This window comes from Gigantopelta aegis, chromosome 8 (genome assembly GCF_016097555.1).
Source record: "Gigantopelta aegis isolate Gae_Host chromosome 8, Gae_host_genome, whole genome shotgun sequence".
NCBI classification, from domain to species: Eukaryota; Metazoa; Mollusca; class Gastropoda; order Neomphalida; family Peltospiridae; genus Gigantopelta; species Gigantopelta aegis.
Genome location: NC_054706.1, coordinates 17,509,309 through 17,527,107, shown reverse-complemented (window position 1 = coordinate 17,527,107; position 17,799 = coordinate 17,509,309). Strand labels below are relative to the sequence as shown.

General features: G+C 37.5%; 1 protein-coding gene across 1 annotated transcript; it reads left to right on the top strand.

The window, feature by feature from the left end:
* The first annotated feature begins 350 nt into the window (after positions 1-350).
* On the top strand, positions 351-16,354 carry LOC121379821 (RAD50-interacting protein 1-like). The gene is made up of 14 exons (XM_041508473.1): positions 351-507; positions 1,853-2,094; positions 3,043-3,216; positions 4,034-4,171; positions 4,976-5,126; positions 6,293-6,406; positions 6,952-7,177; positions 8,554-8,691; positions 9,502-9,701; positions 11,479-11,589; positions 12,340-12,512; positions 13,467-13,650; positions 14,862-14,980; positions 16,042-16,354. The coding sequence occupies exons 1-14, from the start codon at positions 361-363 to the stop codon at positions 16,244-16,246; spliced, it is 2,322 nt and encodes a 773-aa protein (XP_041364407.1). The 5' UTR covers positions 351-360; the 3' UTR covers positions 16,247-16,354.
* Positions 16,355-17,799: the final 1,445 nt, after the last annotated feature.

Here is a 17,799-nt window from a genome sequence, read left to right as displayed (position 1 = left end):
AATCCAAATACCGACTCCAAACCCTGAGTGAGTGCTCCGCAAGGCTCAATGGGTAGGTATAAACCCCTTGCACCGACCAGTGATCCATAACTGGTTCAACAAAGGCCATGGTTTGTGCTATCCTGCCTGTGGGAAGCGTAAATAAAAGACCCCTTGCTGCTAATCGGAAGAGTAGCCCATGTAGTGGCAACAGCGGGTTTCCTCTCAAAATCTGTGTGGTCCTCAACCATGTGTCTGATGCCATATAACCGTAAATAAAATGTGTCGAGTGCGTCGTTAAATAAAACATTTCTTTCTTTCTTGTTATTGTTATTTGCTGTTTAGCAGATAGTTTTACGACGTGCCAATATGGCAGCGCCCATGAAAAGCGAATCTTCTAGCTCCTCTGTTGATGATTTTGTGGTTGAATTTTTAAATTCTCATTTTGGTGACGATGCTCGTTCTATTTCTAAAGCCAAATCGTTTTTTAACGATGTTACGTTAAAGAAAGAGAAGCTGGAAAAGCAAGTAAGCTGTAATACCTGAACCATATTTTAATCAGTTGTGTTTTCGTGATACGCCTGTACCTGTGTACTGGTTATAGACTATAGTTTGTTTCATTTTTAATTATTATAATACTGTTAATATTGTAAAGAGATCATATGCAAAGTGATATCATTGGAATATTGATGTCATTCAAATTCAAAATTAGGGATGGACTTTCCTTTTGCACTGTCACTATTCCTAACCCTAACCCTAACTATTTATGATAAGTATTTATAATAATCTTTATACGTGACAGTGCCAAAGGAGAGTCCTACCGTCAAAGTAGTTACGAGAGCAGACAATGTACTATACATGTTGGTATGTTTTTAATTTTCATAATTTTAGACAAAATATTAAGTTTAAGGTTTAAAAGATGAAAGAAATATAAAGTACCTTTTGTCAAATATATCATTTCAAAAAGTTACTTTTGGATATGTTTTATGTATAGTGTATGAAGCCAAAACAAGGGTGTGAAGAATGACTGTCGTCGACCTTGATTAATAATTGCACCTGTGAATATTCATTTCAATGTATGTTAAATAATAAATATTTAAAAATATATATTTAATTACACTTAATATTTAATTGAAAAAGTTTGTGTTTTAAGTTCAGGCTTCCTTTTTGCCATCAGCTTCATTTCTCAGAAACTTGACATTCTATAATAATATAATTTATGTAGATCAATAAACTTTGATCAATAGTTCAATTAATAAAAATATATGTAGATGTTCATAACTGCATTGTAATTTGTAATGTTTTGAATATATTAAATGTTTTTAAAATGAATTTTAAATTGCACAATAAAAAGGTGTAATTTTTCTTCTTATAATAAATTAGTTTTATATTACAACTTTATTTTATAAAAGTAAATTAAAATGTAGTTTAATTGCATTTTTTAACATGCATTGACATGAACATCATGCTTTCTGCCAGAAAATAATCCCTAAAGTATCCCTAAGAGGTGAAGGTGGTTTTGGTTTAAACAAAAACAAACTTCTTTAACCATATGTCCAATGCCATATAACTATAATTATAATGTGTTGAGTATGTCGTCAAATAAAACATTCATTCCTTCTTCCCTTGACACGTGTCAGGGCGCACATTGGAACAAATTTTGGTTCAGCAAATTTTGATATTTATAGAGTATTTCCTTGAAAATTGTTAATATTTGGTTAATTTAAAGAATATTTTATAAGCAAAAGACTAAATGTTGTAGCCACTTTGTATAACAATTAGCAATTGGCTAATTTGGCAATGAATTAATAGGGTGAGCCCTGCATGTACATATGGTATAAGGATTTAAATGTAAATATTGTTGTTCATGCAGGTATCACTAGCGAGCTCTGAGGTTCCAGCAGAAATAAAGAAAGCACTGAAGACAGCACAGACAACTAGTAAGAAAATTAAGAAACTTGGTGTTGAGCAAGAAACTCTGCGACATGATATCTTGGATAACCTGCGTGATTCTAAACCAATGGTTGATGATCTCTCTAAACTCGTCACTGATGTTCGGGAGTTGGAGCGATATGCCAAATATCTCAGCCTTACTGTCAAAATTGAGGACTGCAGGTAAATTTTGAATGAGACATATAGCAGCCTTACTTTCAAAATTGAGCACTGCAAATAAATTTTGGAACAGGTGTATCACTATCAGCCTTAATGTTATAATCAAAGACTGCAAGTAAATTTGAACTAGAAATATCTCAGCTTTACTGTTAAAAGCAAGGATCTGGAGGTAAATTTTGAACCAGAGGTATCAGTTTTACACAGTTTTTAAAGGGATTCCTCACATTCTCCAACATAAAACATGAAGAAAAAAAAATATATATATATATACAAAATATATATATATATAACTGTCGCAAAATGTAGGGGGTTCAGGCCCCTGGGGCCCCCTCTTGGATCAAAATCAAGGACTGCAAATAAATTTTGTGTCATATTAACAAATGGGACGTCATAATAAAATACAGATCATGGTATTCATGAACAAAAGAAACTGATTTATGAATATATTTTGAACTATGAGTTTTGCTTGTAATGGTAAAAAATAATTTTTAATATTTTTTTGTAACTGACAAAGTGCTGTTATGTGAACAAACAGGGCCTCTTGCTATAGGTGAGTAGAATATGTTGCCAAATTGTTTGTATTGCAGAAAACCAGTTATTTTCTAGCAAAATATAAATCATTACTTTAAATTCTTTCACCAAATTAAAATGAAATTGCAATTTGTTTTTTAAATTTGGAATTCATAAATTTTGTGATTGGCAGCAGTAGAAAATTCAGAAAATACATTTGGTGATGGTGATGGTGATGGGGGAGGGGGGGAGGGGGCAAATGCCATGTAGCTGAAGGCTTACAAACATTTCAATGGAGATTCTTCGGATTCTCCAACGTATGAAATAAAAAAGATAAAATATAAATATAACTGTCACAAAATGTATGGGGAGCCCGGGCCTCTGGTGCCCACCTTAGATCTGCCACTGGGCAAAGCTAGCTATAATTAATTTTGTTTGAAGTTCGCAGATTCAAACGGCCATGATCACAGAGTCAATGCAGAGTGCTGTGGATGCGTTTGATGAGCTGATTGCTCTCTACCAGAGTCTGGAGCAGTCGCAGTGTGCCAACCTCATCCACTTCACCACGGAAACCATCCTCTTCTGGAACAACATCCTACAAAACAAAATTGCTACGTAAGTTTAGGGCTCAGGCTGTGAATTTAGCAGGATTATGTGCTTCTGTGACACCCAGATTTTGGGTGGGAAGTGTAAGATTATGAATAGAATCCCAAAAGATATTAACTATTTTTTGTAGGTATTACTTTTAAGGGATATCTGGCGTAGAGAGGTTGTTTTCTATTCTGATACTTAAAAAGGGACCATAATAAAACATCTGGTTTTGAGTGAATTCTACATCTGAGGGATTTCACTGTTTACTGTAGATCCTGAAATTAATGCGATCATAATATTAATGCAAAAAATGCGAGTTTGTGTTATTCACATTAATAATATGATGCATTTATATTTCTATGTTTTGTCTATGTACCCAATGTTATTAAAACAATACAAACAAAGATTAAAATTTTAATATTGCCATTCACAAATACAGTTGTAATGGTACATGTATGCTAATGTTAAGCGAGATTCAGGTAACTATACACGTTATGTAAATGATTGCTGCAAAAACACTAGAGTCTAAACAGGTTAATTGATGTGTACACAGCCATGTTAGTGACCGGAAAGTGCCTTAATTTCATGTTACATTTTAGTCTGCCCAACGTCACTTGCATTAATTTAGGGACGTGTTAATTTCATGTTACATTTTAGTCTGCCCAACGTCACTCGCATTAATTTAGGGACGTGTTAATTTCAGGATCTACAGTATACTAAGTACTGTTTTGTTTCTTTTTATAAACCCTTGGAAATTAGCATCCTGGAAAAATTTTAAGTATTGTTATCAAGTATATTAGGTAGATGACTGTGTTGATAAGAATGTTGCTTATATATTCAGAGAGTTTGAGGATGTCCTCAAAGCCATGCGCTGGCCACTGGTTGCCACGACAATCAAGGCACCGCCAGTGACGAATGCTGTGGAGGTGAAAGCCAAAATGGAGTGCCTTTTTAAACAACTTCTTCACTTGGATCTTGTGTATCTTTGACGTAATCATAATACGGGTTTAGAATTGTTTTTTAATTCACTTGTTAAGTGTCCAGTGGATTTTTAACTTCACTGGCTTTTGTTAAAAATTCTCTTGCCCATATGTAGCCACTGATAAATAAAAACAGCATATTTAAAGAATATACATTTGTTCATTGGAAATATGCATACTTTAGATGTTATTTCATCACACAGTGTACCTAATAAAAAAAAACCCATTTATTTCAATGTACATATATGCAACATATATACTGAACAGGGGCCTAGCTTGGGATTTTCAGGTGGTACGCAGACGTTTTCGGCGATGGAATAAAATGCTATGGCTGTGGCTCCCCGCGCATATTTTAATTTAAAACAATATTTGTAATCTCAGGTGGTACGCAGTTGCATACCTGCATATATGGAAGGTAGGCCCCTGCTGAATTGCATTGAAAACACACCAGTCAAATTTATAGATGTAAAAAGAATTTGATAATAAAACAGTAATACATTTAACTGATTTGGTATATTTGAATGTATTCTTGTAGGCAATAAATAACCTAAACTTGTATACAAGGGTTAGGTTCATTGTGTGTTTTACATCAGCCTCACACATGGCATAGCAATAACAATTGAAAATTGAGTGGTGTTTTTTCAGTGGAGTTAGTATATTATATAATAAAGGTTTTTAAAAAGTGGTTTATTAAACCTTCAACATTTGCTTTGTTTCATTAATTAATAATCATGTTCTTAATAAAACAATTTTATTGCTGTTTAATTAAAAACTGTTCATTACTAATCCTTGACGTGCAACAGAAATACACTCGCCATAAAGACCCCACCATCCACTCTACATGGTTTAGAGTTGAAGCCTTTAATTCTTCCTCTACACCTCATGCTTAGACCATTAAAGAAGAGATTTATCTACCACTTCTATGGCAAGAAGCAAACAAACAGTTTAGATAAGGTAGGAGAACGTATTTTAGTGATATAACTGATGTGGAATGAAGGTTGAGAGTGTGGATACTGGTTGCTCCCACCAATAACTTGTCATTGCTAAACCAGTATTTGCAAATGTTTTTGCCATTCATTATTTTCCCAATTTAAAGAGACTGTCCTAATTTTGATACTAAAGAAAGATCAGGGGTCGAAATTAGGTGAATTTCATGCCAGATATTTGGTCCAGCAGGTAAAACATTCTGCAGGACTGAATGAAAACCTGCCAGACCAGACATGATCATAAAGTATAAATCCAAAATTATTGCCAGAACAGCAGGCACAATGATCTTCCGGCCCGTGATGATTTTGACTGCCAAAAACTGGTCGGAACGGCAGTATTTCCACCACTGAAGATGTTTCCGATTAATAAAGCTTTTTGTAATAACTAACATTACGGTACATGTCTAATATTACATATCTGCATTTATTACCCATATGGTTAAAAATATCTTGGTATATATTGAAGTGATACGTCTCACTAGAACACCAAGTGGGACGTAACACTTGGACATCACACAATGACATCATTGATTGGCGCACTACAACCGTACAGGAACATCAACCAAACGAGGTGAATGATATAAATTAAGATTGATTATGGGTAATAAATAGGATATTAAACTAGCTACCATTATGTATCATGTTTATGTCCCTTGTGAAATAATTTTTATTGTCACTCGCTAAAGCTCATAACAGTTGAAAATTATTTCACTCAGGACATACACATGATACGAAATAGTAGCTTGTTTAATATCCTATAAATCTCACAGACAGTGTTATCTTATCACGCATTCTTCACTTTTTATTTTAACCTTGGAACAAAGCAAGTTAACCTCATTTCTTGTTTTTAAAGTTAAATTAAAAGTTTTAAATTCTATTTGAAATGATGCTAAATGTTCACAGTTTCTATTTGCAAACCAACTTCATGGCTCTTTGAATAGAAATATATTTAAAAAATTAGGTAACACATTTCATTTATTTGAACCTACTTCAACCACGTGAATATTGTCACAGATCTAAATTTAACATGGTTTTGCACACATGGTTTGCATGAAAACCCAGTTATTTCCCAAAATCTGAACATAGATCAATGTTGCTCATGAAAAAACCCCTAAGCTTTTTTCTTTATTTCAGCCTGAATGGTATTTCACCCAAATCCTGAGTTGGATTCGAGACCACAGCGATTTTCTTCAAAACAATATCCAGCCTCTATTAACAGAGTTTGGCAAACCAACCCTCAATGCCAGGGTGTGTAGTAGTTTATTTTGTATCTATTTAAGTGTCCGGCCTGTAGGCACTGGGGGTCGATTTTCCATCACAGCCATCATATATGATCTGGAGTGATAATCATTATGACATATTAAAACTAAACTTTCCATTTCTAATAATCGCTACTTAAACAATATTCTGGAATAATAATTATAATAAAATAAATATTTCCTTTCCATTCTTAACCAACAATTAAACAGGAATGTCATTAAAAAAAAAAATTCTCCTTTTCTACTAACCTTTAATTAAGCAATTTGCCTATAGTCCATTCCACAGGTAACGCTTTTTTTTCATACTATAAAATTTACTACACGTTATTTATTTCTGAGCCAATTGTTTTCTATATTGCACACACAAATATTGGGTTTTTAAAAATTCTATTTCCAAAGCACATTTATACTTTTCTTATTACGTCAAACCAAACTGAAATTATTTACAAAAAAAACCCCATCATTATAGGAGGATAGGCTGGACTATATATAAAAATTGAAATGCAAAACATTCCTTTCTTTTAATTTTTGTAGGTAGAGTTTATCCGTGGGTTGACGATGCTGGCGATGGAGAAGTTGAGTCACGATCTGCCGGAGCTGTGTGACGATGAGCATGTGTTCTCTCACCTCGTTGACGAGACGCTGCTGTTTGACCGCGAACTGCGACTCACGTACAGCTTCCCGACACACATACCAGGCTGTCTACACGTGCTCAGCTCCGGGGACGCATTCACTAAGTGGCTCAGCATAGAAAAGAAATGTAAACATTTACTTTGTTTTTTAATCTTTTTTTTTTTTAAATATTTTTGTGTGTGTATTTGATAATGTTTAGTTATGTTTTTTTCAAGTGGGTCAGCATAGAAAGATATATTTTCCTTTTTTTAAAATCTTTTTTCTTTTTGATAATGTTTAGTTATGCCTTCACCAAGTGGCTTAGTGGGGTGGTGGTGTTTTTGATAATGTTTAGTTATGCCTTCACCAAGTGGCTTAGTGGGGTGGTGGTGTTTTTGATAATGTTTAGTTATGCCTTCACCAAGTGGCTTAGTGAGGAGGTGTGTTTTTGATAATGTTTAGTTATGCCTTCACCAAGTGGCTTAGTGGGGTGGTGGTGTTTTTGATAATGTTTAGTTATGCCTTCACCAAGTGGCTTAGTGGGGTGGTGGTGTTTTTGATAATGTTTAGTTATGCCTTCACCAAGTGGCTTAGTGGGGTGGTGGTGTTTTTGATAATGTTTAGTTATGCCTTCACCAAGTGGCTTAGTGGGGTGGTGGTGTTTTTGATAATGTTTAGTTATGCCTTCACCAAGTGGCTTAGTGGGGTGGTGGTGTTTTTGATAATGTTTAGTTATGCCTTCACCAAGTGGCTTAGTGGGGTGGTGGTGTTTTTGATAATGTTTAGTTATGCCTTCACCAAGTGGCTTAGTGGGGTGGTGGTGTTTTTGATAATGTTTAGTTGCCTTCACCAAGTGGCTTAGTGAGGAGGTGGGTTTTTGATAATGTTTAGTTATGCCTTCACCAAGTGGCTTAGTGGGGTGGTGGTGTTTTTGATAATGTTTAGTTATGCCTTCACCAAGTGGCTTAGTGGGGTGGTGGTGTTTTTGATAATGTTTAGTTATGCCTTCACCAAGTGGCTTAGTGGGGTGGTGGTGTTTTTGATAATGTTTAGTGTTTAGTTATGCCTTCACCAAGTGGCTTAGTGGGGTGGTGGTGTTTTTGATAATGTTTAGTTATGCCTTCACCAAGTGGCTTAGTGGGGTGGTGGTGTTTTTGATAATGTTTAGTTATGCCTTCACCAAGTGGCTTAGTGGGGTGGTGGTGTTTTTGATAATGTTTAGTTGCCTTCACCAAGTGGCTTAGTGAGGAGGTGGGTTTTTGATAATGTTTAGTTATGCCTTCACCAAGTGGCTCAGCATAGACAAGACATGTATATATTTGCCCTTATTTATAATCTTCTCTTTTTTTATCTTTTTTTCAAAATGTTTTGTTATGCTTTCATCAAGCAGCTCAGCATGGGAAAGAAATATATACAATAATAATAATAATAATCTTACTGCAAGTCTTTCTGTTTGTCAGTTGCCCTTCCCCACTTGCCGCTTTGTCTCATACACTTATGAATGAAATTATTTCTGTTTCTCAGTTGCCCTGGAGAAGATCGACGCAATGCTGTCATCGCCCACTGCATGGCTGTCGCAGTACAAGGACATTGTGGATGTTGACGAACTCAAGGTGCCAGAGTGTGGAGAAAGCTTCATGACGCTGCTGACAACTATTACAGGTATTGGTTGACGCGACTCTAGAAACCATGACACTGCTAACAACTATTATAGGTATTGGTTGACGCGACTCTAGAAACCATGATGCTGTTAACAACTATTACAGGTATTGGGTGATGCAACTCTAGAAACCATGACACTGCTAACAACTATTATAGGTATTGGTTGACGCGACTCTAGAAACCATGACGCTGCTAACAACTATTACAGGTATCGGTTGACTCAACTTTAGAAACAGTGATGTTGCCGCAGACAACTATTACATGCACTGGTTGATTCAATTTTAGAAACCATGGCGCTGCTAACAACTATTACAATTACAGGTATTGGTTGTCTTGACTCAACTCTAGAAACAGTAACGATTGTTACATGCATTGGTTGACTCGATTCTAGAAACCATGACACTGCTGCTGCTGACAAATATTGGGTAAAAAAATTGGGTAATTCTAATGTATAATCTTAGAGAGGAAACCTACTAGATTTTTCCATGAGTAGCAGGTGATCTTTTATATGCACACCTTCCCACAGACAGGATAGCACATACTGTGGCCATTGATATTGTGTTGCTGTAGTAGGTGCATGCTATTTATATTACGGTATGCATTTTTATTTTCTAATATCCATGTCACTCTTCTCTGGGAGATAAATAACATTATAAAATTGACAAATTATTGAGTAATGAGATACAAACCATTACCAGAAATGTGCTAATAAGTTGTCATTTCTTAAACATTCCTTTCCTTTGAAAACAAAAAACAAACATTGATATACAAGTTGTGTTGTGTGTTTATTTATTTTATGTTTGTTTTCAGAGAGATACAAACCGCTACCAGAAGCGACCAGTAAGCTCCAGTTTCTGGGCCTGCAGCTGGAACTGCTTGAAGATTTCCGAATCCGCATCGTGCAGGTCATGAAACAAGAGACTCACAGTCCAACCGGCGCCTGCTTCTCTTCCATCCTCAACGCGGTGCACTACGTCATAGAGGTGCTCAGAGAGTGGAGCGAACTTGTGGTAAATCATTGGAAGATGCCATTAATATGGGGTGGGGTGGAGGCACTTAAATGTGAGGTCACTGCTATGTTATAGAGTGCTCAGAGAGGAGCGAACTTCTGGCTCCGTGCTTATAAAACTTTTCAAGTCCAGACTCGAGACTCTAATAGTCTCGAGTCTGTAAAGTTTGAGTGGTAAAGCATAGGAAGATGCCAATAATGGGGTGGGGGTGGAGGCAGTTAAATGTGAGGTCACTTCTAGGTCATAGAGTGCTCAGAGAGTGGAGCGAACTTGTGGTAAATCACTGGGAGATGCCAGTAATGTGGGAGGAAGGGTGGAGGCAGTTAAATGTGAGGTCACTTCTAGGTCATAGAGTACTTAAAGAGTGGAGCAAACTCGTGGTAAATCATTGGAAGATGCCAATAATGTGGGGGGGGGTGGAGACAGTTAAATGTGATGTCACTGCTAGGTCATAGAGTGCTCAGAGAGTGGAGCGAACTCGTGGTAAATCATTGGAAGATGCCAATAATGTGGGAGGAAGGGTGGAGGCAGTTAAATGTGAGGTCACTTCTAGGTCATAGAGTACTTAAAGAGTGGAGCAAACTTGTGGTAAATCATTGGAAGATGCCAATAATGTGGGGGGGGTGGAGGCAGTTAAATGTGATGTCACTGCTAGGTCATAGAGTGCTCAGAGAGTGGAGCGAACTTGTGGTAAATCACTGGGAGATGCCAGTAATGTGGGAGGAAGGGTGGAGGCAGTTAAATGTGATGTCACTGCTAGGTCATAGAGTGCACAGAGAGTGGAGCGAACTCGTGGTAAATCATTGGAAGAGGCCAATAATGTGGGGTGGGGGGGGTGGAGGCAGTTAAATGTGAGGTCACTGCTAGGTCATAGAGTGCTCAGAGAGTGGAGCAAACTTGTGGTAAAGCATTAGTGTCGGAAGATGCCAGTAATGGGGTGGGGGTGTGCTTTTAAATGTGAGAGAACTCCTAAATCATAGAAGTGCTGAGAGAATGGAGTGAACTTGTGGTAAAGCATAGGAAGATGCCAGTAATTGGGAGATGGGTGGGGGCAGTTAAATGTGAGGTAATTTCAAAGTCATAGAAGTGCTGAAAGTGTGAAGCAAACTTGTGGTAAATCATTGGTGTCGGAAGATGCCAGTAACTTGGTGGGGAGTGACTGGCAGTTAATTGTGAGGTCACTTCTAAGTCATAGAAGTGCTGATAGAGTGGAGCGAACTCGTAACACCATGGGTGTCGGAGGATGCCAGTAATGTGGGGTGAGGGGGTTGGCAGTTAAATATGAGGTCATATTTTCCACAGTAAAAATATAAAGTGCTGAATTCTGTGTCTTGCAATCATTCATAAACACTTAAACTCAAATAAAAGTGACTGTTTTTAAAGCTGGTTACGGTTGATGTAGCAGTAAGCATTAACCTTTCCATCCATTTAACTGGTGGATTGTATTGGGAGGTATTTTGTGATCAATGTACTTTGAACTAGATGCACTAAAACCCAAATATTTTTCTGATTGTCTATTATTTTATTTTCAAACTTATTTTTCCAGATATACTGTTCAAAATAGTTAGGGGATATTCAAATATAGCATTAAATAATGGAGATGGTGCATTATGTATTTTAATAGGAATATTTGCATAATCACAAAGGGTTATTAATACATACTGGTTGAACCCTCAATGAGGAATTGGATCTACAGCCATTTAGATTTCATAACCAATTGGCAGATGAAGATTTAATTTGCCTATCGTTTCAGTTTTTTTCTTTTCCTATGTTTCAGTTCTTCCTTCAGCTGCAGTACGCCCGTAAGAACCACTCGAAACCAGCTTCGAGCACGATGAAACCGACAAGGACATCATCGTCGTCATCCTGGTCACAAGACTCTTTGAAGGTATTCAATTGTTTCGAGGCGGGACGTAGCCCAGTGGTAAAGCTCTCACTTGATGTGTGGTTGGTTTGGTATCGATCCCCTTCAGTGTGCCCATTGGGTTATTTCTCGTATCAGCCAGTGCACCATGACTGGTATATCAAAGGCCGTGGGATAATGCATATAAAAGATCCCTTGCTACTAATGGGAAAATGTAGCGGGTTTCCTCTCTAAGACTTTGTCAGAATTACCAAATGTTTGACATCCAATAATCGATGATTACTAAATCAATGTACTCTAGTGGTGTTGTTAAATAAAACAAACTTTAACTTTCAGTTGTTTCAGTTTCTACAATCTGCTAGTCTTAGTTAAAAAAAACCCTGTTCAGAGTTTGCTGCTATTGTAACATGTTTTCGATTAGAAAACCCCTTGTAAGAACTAAAATTACATATTAATCTTGTTTAGAATATCGGTGTAAGCATATTCAGTGTGTTTATAGTTGCCCAAAATTAATTTTATCTCCCAATAATCTTGTACATACCAAACACATATAATCTAGGAAATATAAAGTTTGAACTACTACAGATATTACAACAATCACAAACACATTACAGATTCAGACATTGACATGCCAATAAAGAAAGTATAATACATTTTTGTGTGTGCCTCGGATCAATGGCTATAGCTAAACAATATCAAAGAATGATGTGTCGTTCAACAAAACATGATGACTAGCAGTTGTGAGAAAATTATTTAAATTGCTTCATCTGTTAGCAACCTTCGGATGACCCTGACACGAGTGACCTCACTGACCTGGGTCTGGAGGTGACGGTGTTTGACGACATGATCAACCTATATGAGAGTATCCGTGACGACATGCTCAAGAACAGCACCACCTACATCTTCACCGACATTCAGGCACGCAGTCAGCCCTACAGGAAAGACAGGTATCCATGGTGATGTCAGATGTGTGTGTGTGTGTGCGCAGGTTGTTGGACTAAAGAAAAGTGTTTTTATTTTAAATGTTATTAACTCACCTTGAGGAAGTCAAAAGGTGAGATATAAGTATTATCCTATAACTTACCCATAATAGCCATTTCATAAACCCATTTACCAATATTAACTCGGTTAATAATGTTTTGCTGTCAATGGGTCATTTGTTTACAGCCAACGAGACTTGTATAGCTGAGCATAATGTTTTGATGAGATTTAGTTGAAGTACGTGATGCTAATTGCTATGACGTCAATTTGTCACAAACTATAAGTCCTAGGTCAGTGAAACTTGGTTTATAGTTGTATCTATAAATATTCATCACAGTGAGCTGAAATTTGGTTTATAGTTGTATCTATAAATATTCATCACAGTGAGCTGAAACTTGGTTTATAGTTGTATCTATAAATATTCATCACAGTGCACTGAAAAACGTTATGATAGGGAAGGTGAAGGCATCAACTTTTGCATTGAGCTGAATGTAATGTTAAATTTTCACATTCAGCTTCTTTTTTCTTCTTTTTTAAAATTCCAATACTCCTTTCCCTTTTACCGGCCTCGGTGGCATAGTGGTTAGGCCATCGGTCTACAGGCTGGTAGGTACTGGGTTCGGATCCCAGTCGAGGCATGGGATTTTTAAGCCAGATACCGACTCCAAACCCTGAGTGAGTGCTCCGCAAGGCTCAATGGGTAGGTGTAAACCACTTGCATATTTTAATCGTCCTTTCCTCCAAAATGTGTCAGATGGCACAGATTTTAACCTAGGATATCAAGAATTTCCGGGATCACTCTAGATTTCCTCTTTTTTACAGTTCACCAATTCCCACCCCTGTAATAATTAACAGTTTCTGATTAAACAATGTGCTGGGGTGTTGTTAAATGGAAACCATTTGTGTCTGTGTTGTCATAGGTGGCTGTCACTGGCATCGCAGAAAGACTTGATGCCAAGTCTTGGCCTCTCTCCGTCAGCTTGTGAGATGTTGCTGGTGCTCAAGGGACACCTGGCCGTCATGGAAACACAGCTCAGTAAACCCCTCTTCACCACCCTGTGGCAGACTCTGGCTCAGAAACTCAACAAGTTCATTCTACAAGAGGTAGGAAGACATTTAACACAGGGAATTTTATAGTGGGGGTATAGTCTGTGGCAAGTGAAGTGTATAGGGGGTTTGGGTCACGCTTCGCTAAAGAATCTATTAAAAAATATATATATATTTCTTTGAGCAGGGGGAAGGTTTGACTCCTGAACACACACGCACGCACACCGAACACACATCTGTAATAACTGCAAGATTTACATTTAACTGCTTCCCCTGGTCAAGTCAAAGTCTTATATAATGACGTCAGCCTGTCTGTTTCTTACATATCTTACACTATGTGTTGTCACTGATTTATTGATTTCTATATCTCCAACACACAACAATCAATGTTTTAATGGGCTTTTGTGTCATTATGTGGTGGCAGCAGATTTCCTCCCTCGGTCTCTCTAGACCACTTAAGCATACGAGACAGGAGTCCAGGAGAGTCAACTGCCGTAACACAATGAACCCCACGTCCCTTTGCCACCCCCACCCACACACACCACCCCCCTGCCAGTGCTTTTGTAAATGTTGGGATTCATGTAACAATGAGCTGTCCTAAAATCTTTTCATCATGACATTGTATTGCCATCATTTCACCCACAATATTAGTTGTAAACCATGTGAAAACGTGTAGTGATTCATTTGCAACCCTATATAGCTGTTTGGTAGTAATGCTAATATGAATATATGCTGTTATCCAGATTCGAGCATTTTCTTTAAGCTTGGCATATATCGGCCTCCCCCCACTACAAAAATGGGAGTCTGTACATCTGTGCTAGACCATCTATGGAAATATACGTGTTAAAGTCACAGTTCCTTGTTTCAACCCATGAAAATGGACAGTAAGTTTGGTTAATCTCGATCAAGTTACAATTGAGTGAAACAAGAGTCTGTAATTTTCCCTATTACTTTGTAAGGCTATCAATCCATTTTATATAAAGCCCTGTAGACTCCAGGACCCCTTTAAAGGCCCGTCACTTTAAACATTAATGGCCGAATTTACAAAGCCTGTTTTTCTTAAATGCAGATATTTAGCCATTGTGAATGTATGTAGTTACACGCGTGTAAGTAAAAAACAGACTTTAAATTCGGCCCTATTTAGCCTGAAAATTAACCAATGGAAAATATGCTTATAATGCTAGTCTTATTAGTCTAAGAATCATTGATTAATCCATTCATTCAAGTATGATGGAGTTGAGAAATAACGATTACATTTCTTACCCCAGGTTATTTTGCCCAACCATTTCAATGATGGCGGTGCTGCACAGCTCAGCTTTGACATGACGAGGAACCTGTTTCCGCTGTTTGGAGAATACACACAGAAACCAGACTCGTACTTCAGAGAGTGAGTTCAGTTCTGTAATCTACCGGTCTCATTGGTGAAAATTACAAGTGCATCATACAGTATCATAACTGATTATTTCAGGGGACAATATTTCAAAATCTTAGGTAACCGGAAATTGGTTCACGTGAGTTTTACTTAGGTAATCGATTGTTCAGTTATGTGAATATAGTTCTAGTAACCGACGAGTTAGACCAACCTAATTGTAAAACACTTGAACTATGGTTCTGTGCTACATTGGTGGTTCAAATGTATTAAAAATAATAAAGTGATTTTCTATTTGACTTCTGATAGGGTACTGTTAATTTTAGAAATTAATTGTTCACCATGTAACCAATTGGCGGTTCACATGATTTTACAGTAACCGACATGCAAACAGAACAACGGTTCTCGTGAAATATTGTGTCCTGTTATTTACTGATGTAAAATACACACTCACTGTCTCAACTTAAAACATCATGACATCATTTACTAATGCAAAATACAAACACAACTACAAGTTTAATAAACTCACTAATACTATCTCGCCTTACAAAATTATAACAATTTACTAATGCAAAATACAAACACAACTACAATTTTAAACAACTCACTATCTTTGAGTATATATTAGTCCCCAACCAGTCCAACCTGAGGGAACTATAGCTTTCATCTCCGTCTCCTGTTTGTCTGTCTGTCTGTCTGTCCACATATAGTTTCCCAGATGTTTTCTTAACAATGTCTTGAGATATTCAGCTGAAATTTTGTATATATCTTTATCATGTACAGTTACACATCTATAAATCACATTTGACTTTCATGGCAATTTAACAGTTTTTGACAGAGCTACGACCCTTGAACTTAGGAGATGTGAAAAAAAAAAAACATTCTGGAGGTAGGATTTTGCAATCCATCAAGATACTGAGATGAAATTTTGTCTGTAGCGTTATCACCTATTGTTACAGATCAAGTTTAACTTTCATGATGATTTACCCATTTTTCACAGAGTTATGGCCCTTGAATTTAGAAGATATGAAAATGTGCAATACTCTCAGTATGTTTGTTTTTCGTCTCTCATTATACAGAGTAAAAGAAGCTTGTATCTTGTTAACACTGACGACTGGGTCAGCCATCTTGCTTAAAGAAGTTCTTCACACAGCGCTGCACGAAAAGAAAACCGACCCGAACCAGAAAACAACCGACCCTTGTCAGGCCCTTCACGAACTTGGCGTTTACAAACTGTCACCCGAGCAGGTGGAGAGAATATTGCGTGTTCGGACGGACGTGTGATGTTAGGGAATAACTCCATTTGTTTTGTTTTTTATCAACATGTAACATTTGCAAGCAGGCTTCATATTTATTTATGGCGATTAAAAATGTGATATATAATAAAATCAACGAGGTTTTCCTTTATTTCTCAGAGCAGGGTATTGCTTGGTGGTATAGCTTCCATTTGTGAAAGAAAGAAAGAAATGTTTTATATAACGACGCACTCAACACATTTTATTTACGGTTATATGGCGTCAGACATATGGTTAAGGACCACACAGATTTTTAGAGGAAACCCGCTGTCGCCACTACATGGGCTACTCTTCCGACCAGCAGCAAGGGATCTTTTATTTGCACTTCCCACAGGCAGGATAGCACAAACCATGGCCTTTGTTGAACCAGTTATGGATCACTGGTCGGTGCAAGTGGTTTACACCTACCCATTGAGCCTTGCGGAGCACTCACTCAGGGTTTGGAGTCGGTATCTGGATTAAAAATCCCATGCCTCGACTGGGATCCGAACCCAGTACCTACCAGCCTGTAGACCGATGGCCTGCCACGACGCCACCGAGGCCGGTTTCCATTTGTGATGTCACAAGCCATAAACCAAGGACTGTCACAGAACAGATAAATGAAATGTGGATTGGAAAACGCTACATAAATTATTATTTTATGCTGCAATGTATTATCTATGCAAACATGCTTTAATGCCTCTTACCCTGGTTTTTGTATGTACGGTACATACCTGTTTTGTTTGGAATAAAACTGGTTTGGAGCTACTACAAATCTTCCACCACCACCCCCCCCCAAACTCTCTGAAGTGTTCAGACTAAGCCCACAGCTATAAAAGCTGATGGGGAAATGGCAGGTGTGTGGTACATATAGCCACAAGTGACAAGCACATGTGGTTTGAGACAAGTACTGGGATGTGGACAGCGAAGAAGTGGAAAGATAGGAGGAGCTGCCAGATCAGGAAGAAATAAGATGGAATTCAAAGGAGAGATAGGAAAGGAGGCAGTGGGATTGAAAAAACAAACAATTCATGCCAAACAAAATTCTTTCACCCCTTCCATGATTTGTGCTTCAGAGAGACAGTGGTGTGGTGGCATGTAGCAGAGCAGTCAATTAGCTTATCTCAGGGTTGACAGGATGTTTTTGATTGGAAACCCTCAGCTTGGTGCTTGTAAAACATGAAATCCAGACTTGAGGAATCACACCACTATCAGGCCAAATAAACTAATATGCTTGTGGTTCTGGTTACATGTGAACAAAATTAGGGTAGATATGTAGTACCTGGTAGGCTATAACTTTTGGGGTTTTTTTTTTATTCCTAATATCTGTCAAACTGGTCTTGGCAAAGAGCAATAAAGTAATATTTCAAACAAATGCATCCTCTCACTGTTTTGAAGATCAGAAGGTGGAGGGGAGAGTTTAGGGCCGGCGAATTGTTTTTAGGTCTGTCGGGTAACCAGAGACACGCATACTTTTTGGTTATGTTGGTGATGAATTTGGTGCCATTGAAAAAAGAGTGCCACATCTCTTTATGTTATTTTGTTGGAATCTGAATGCATTTG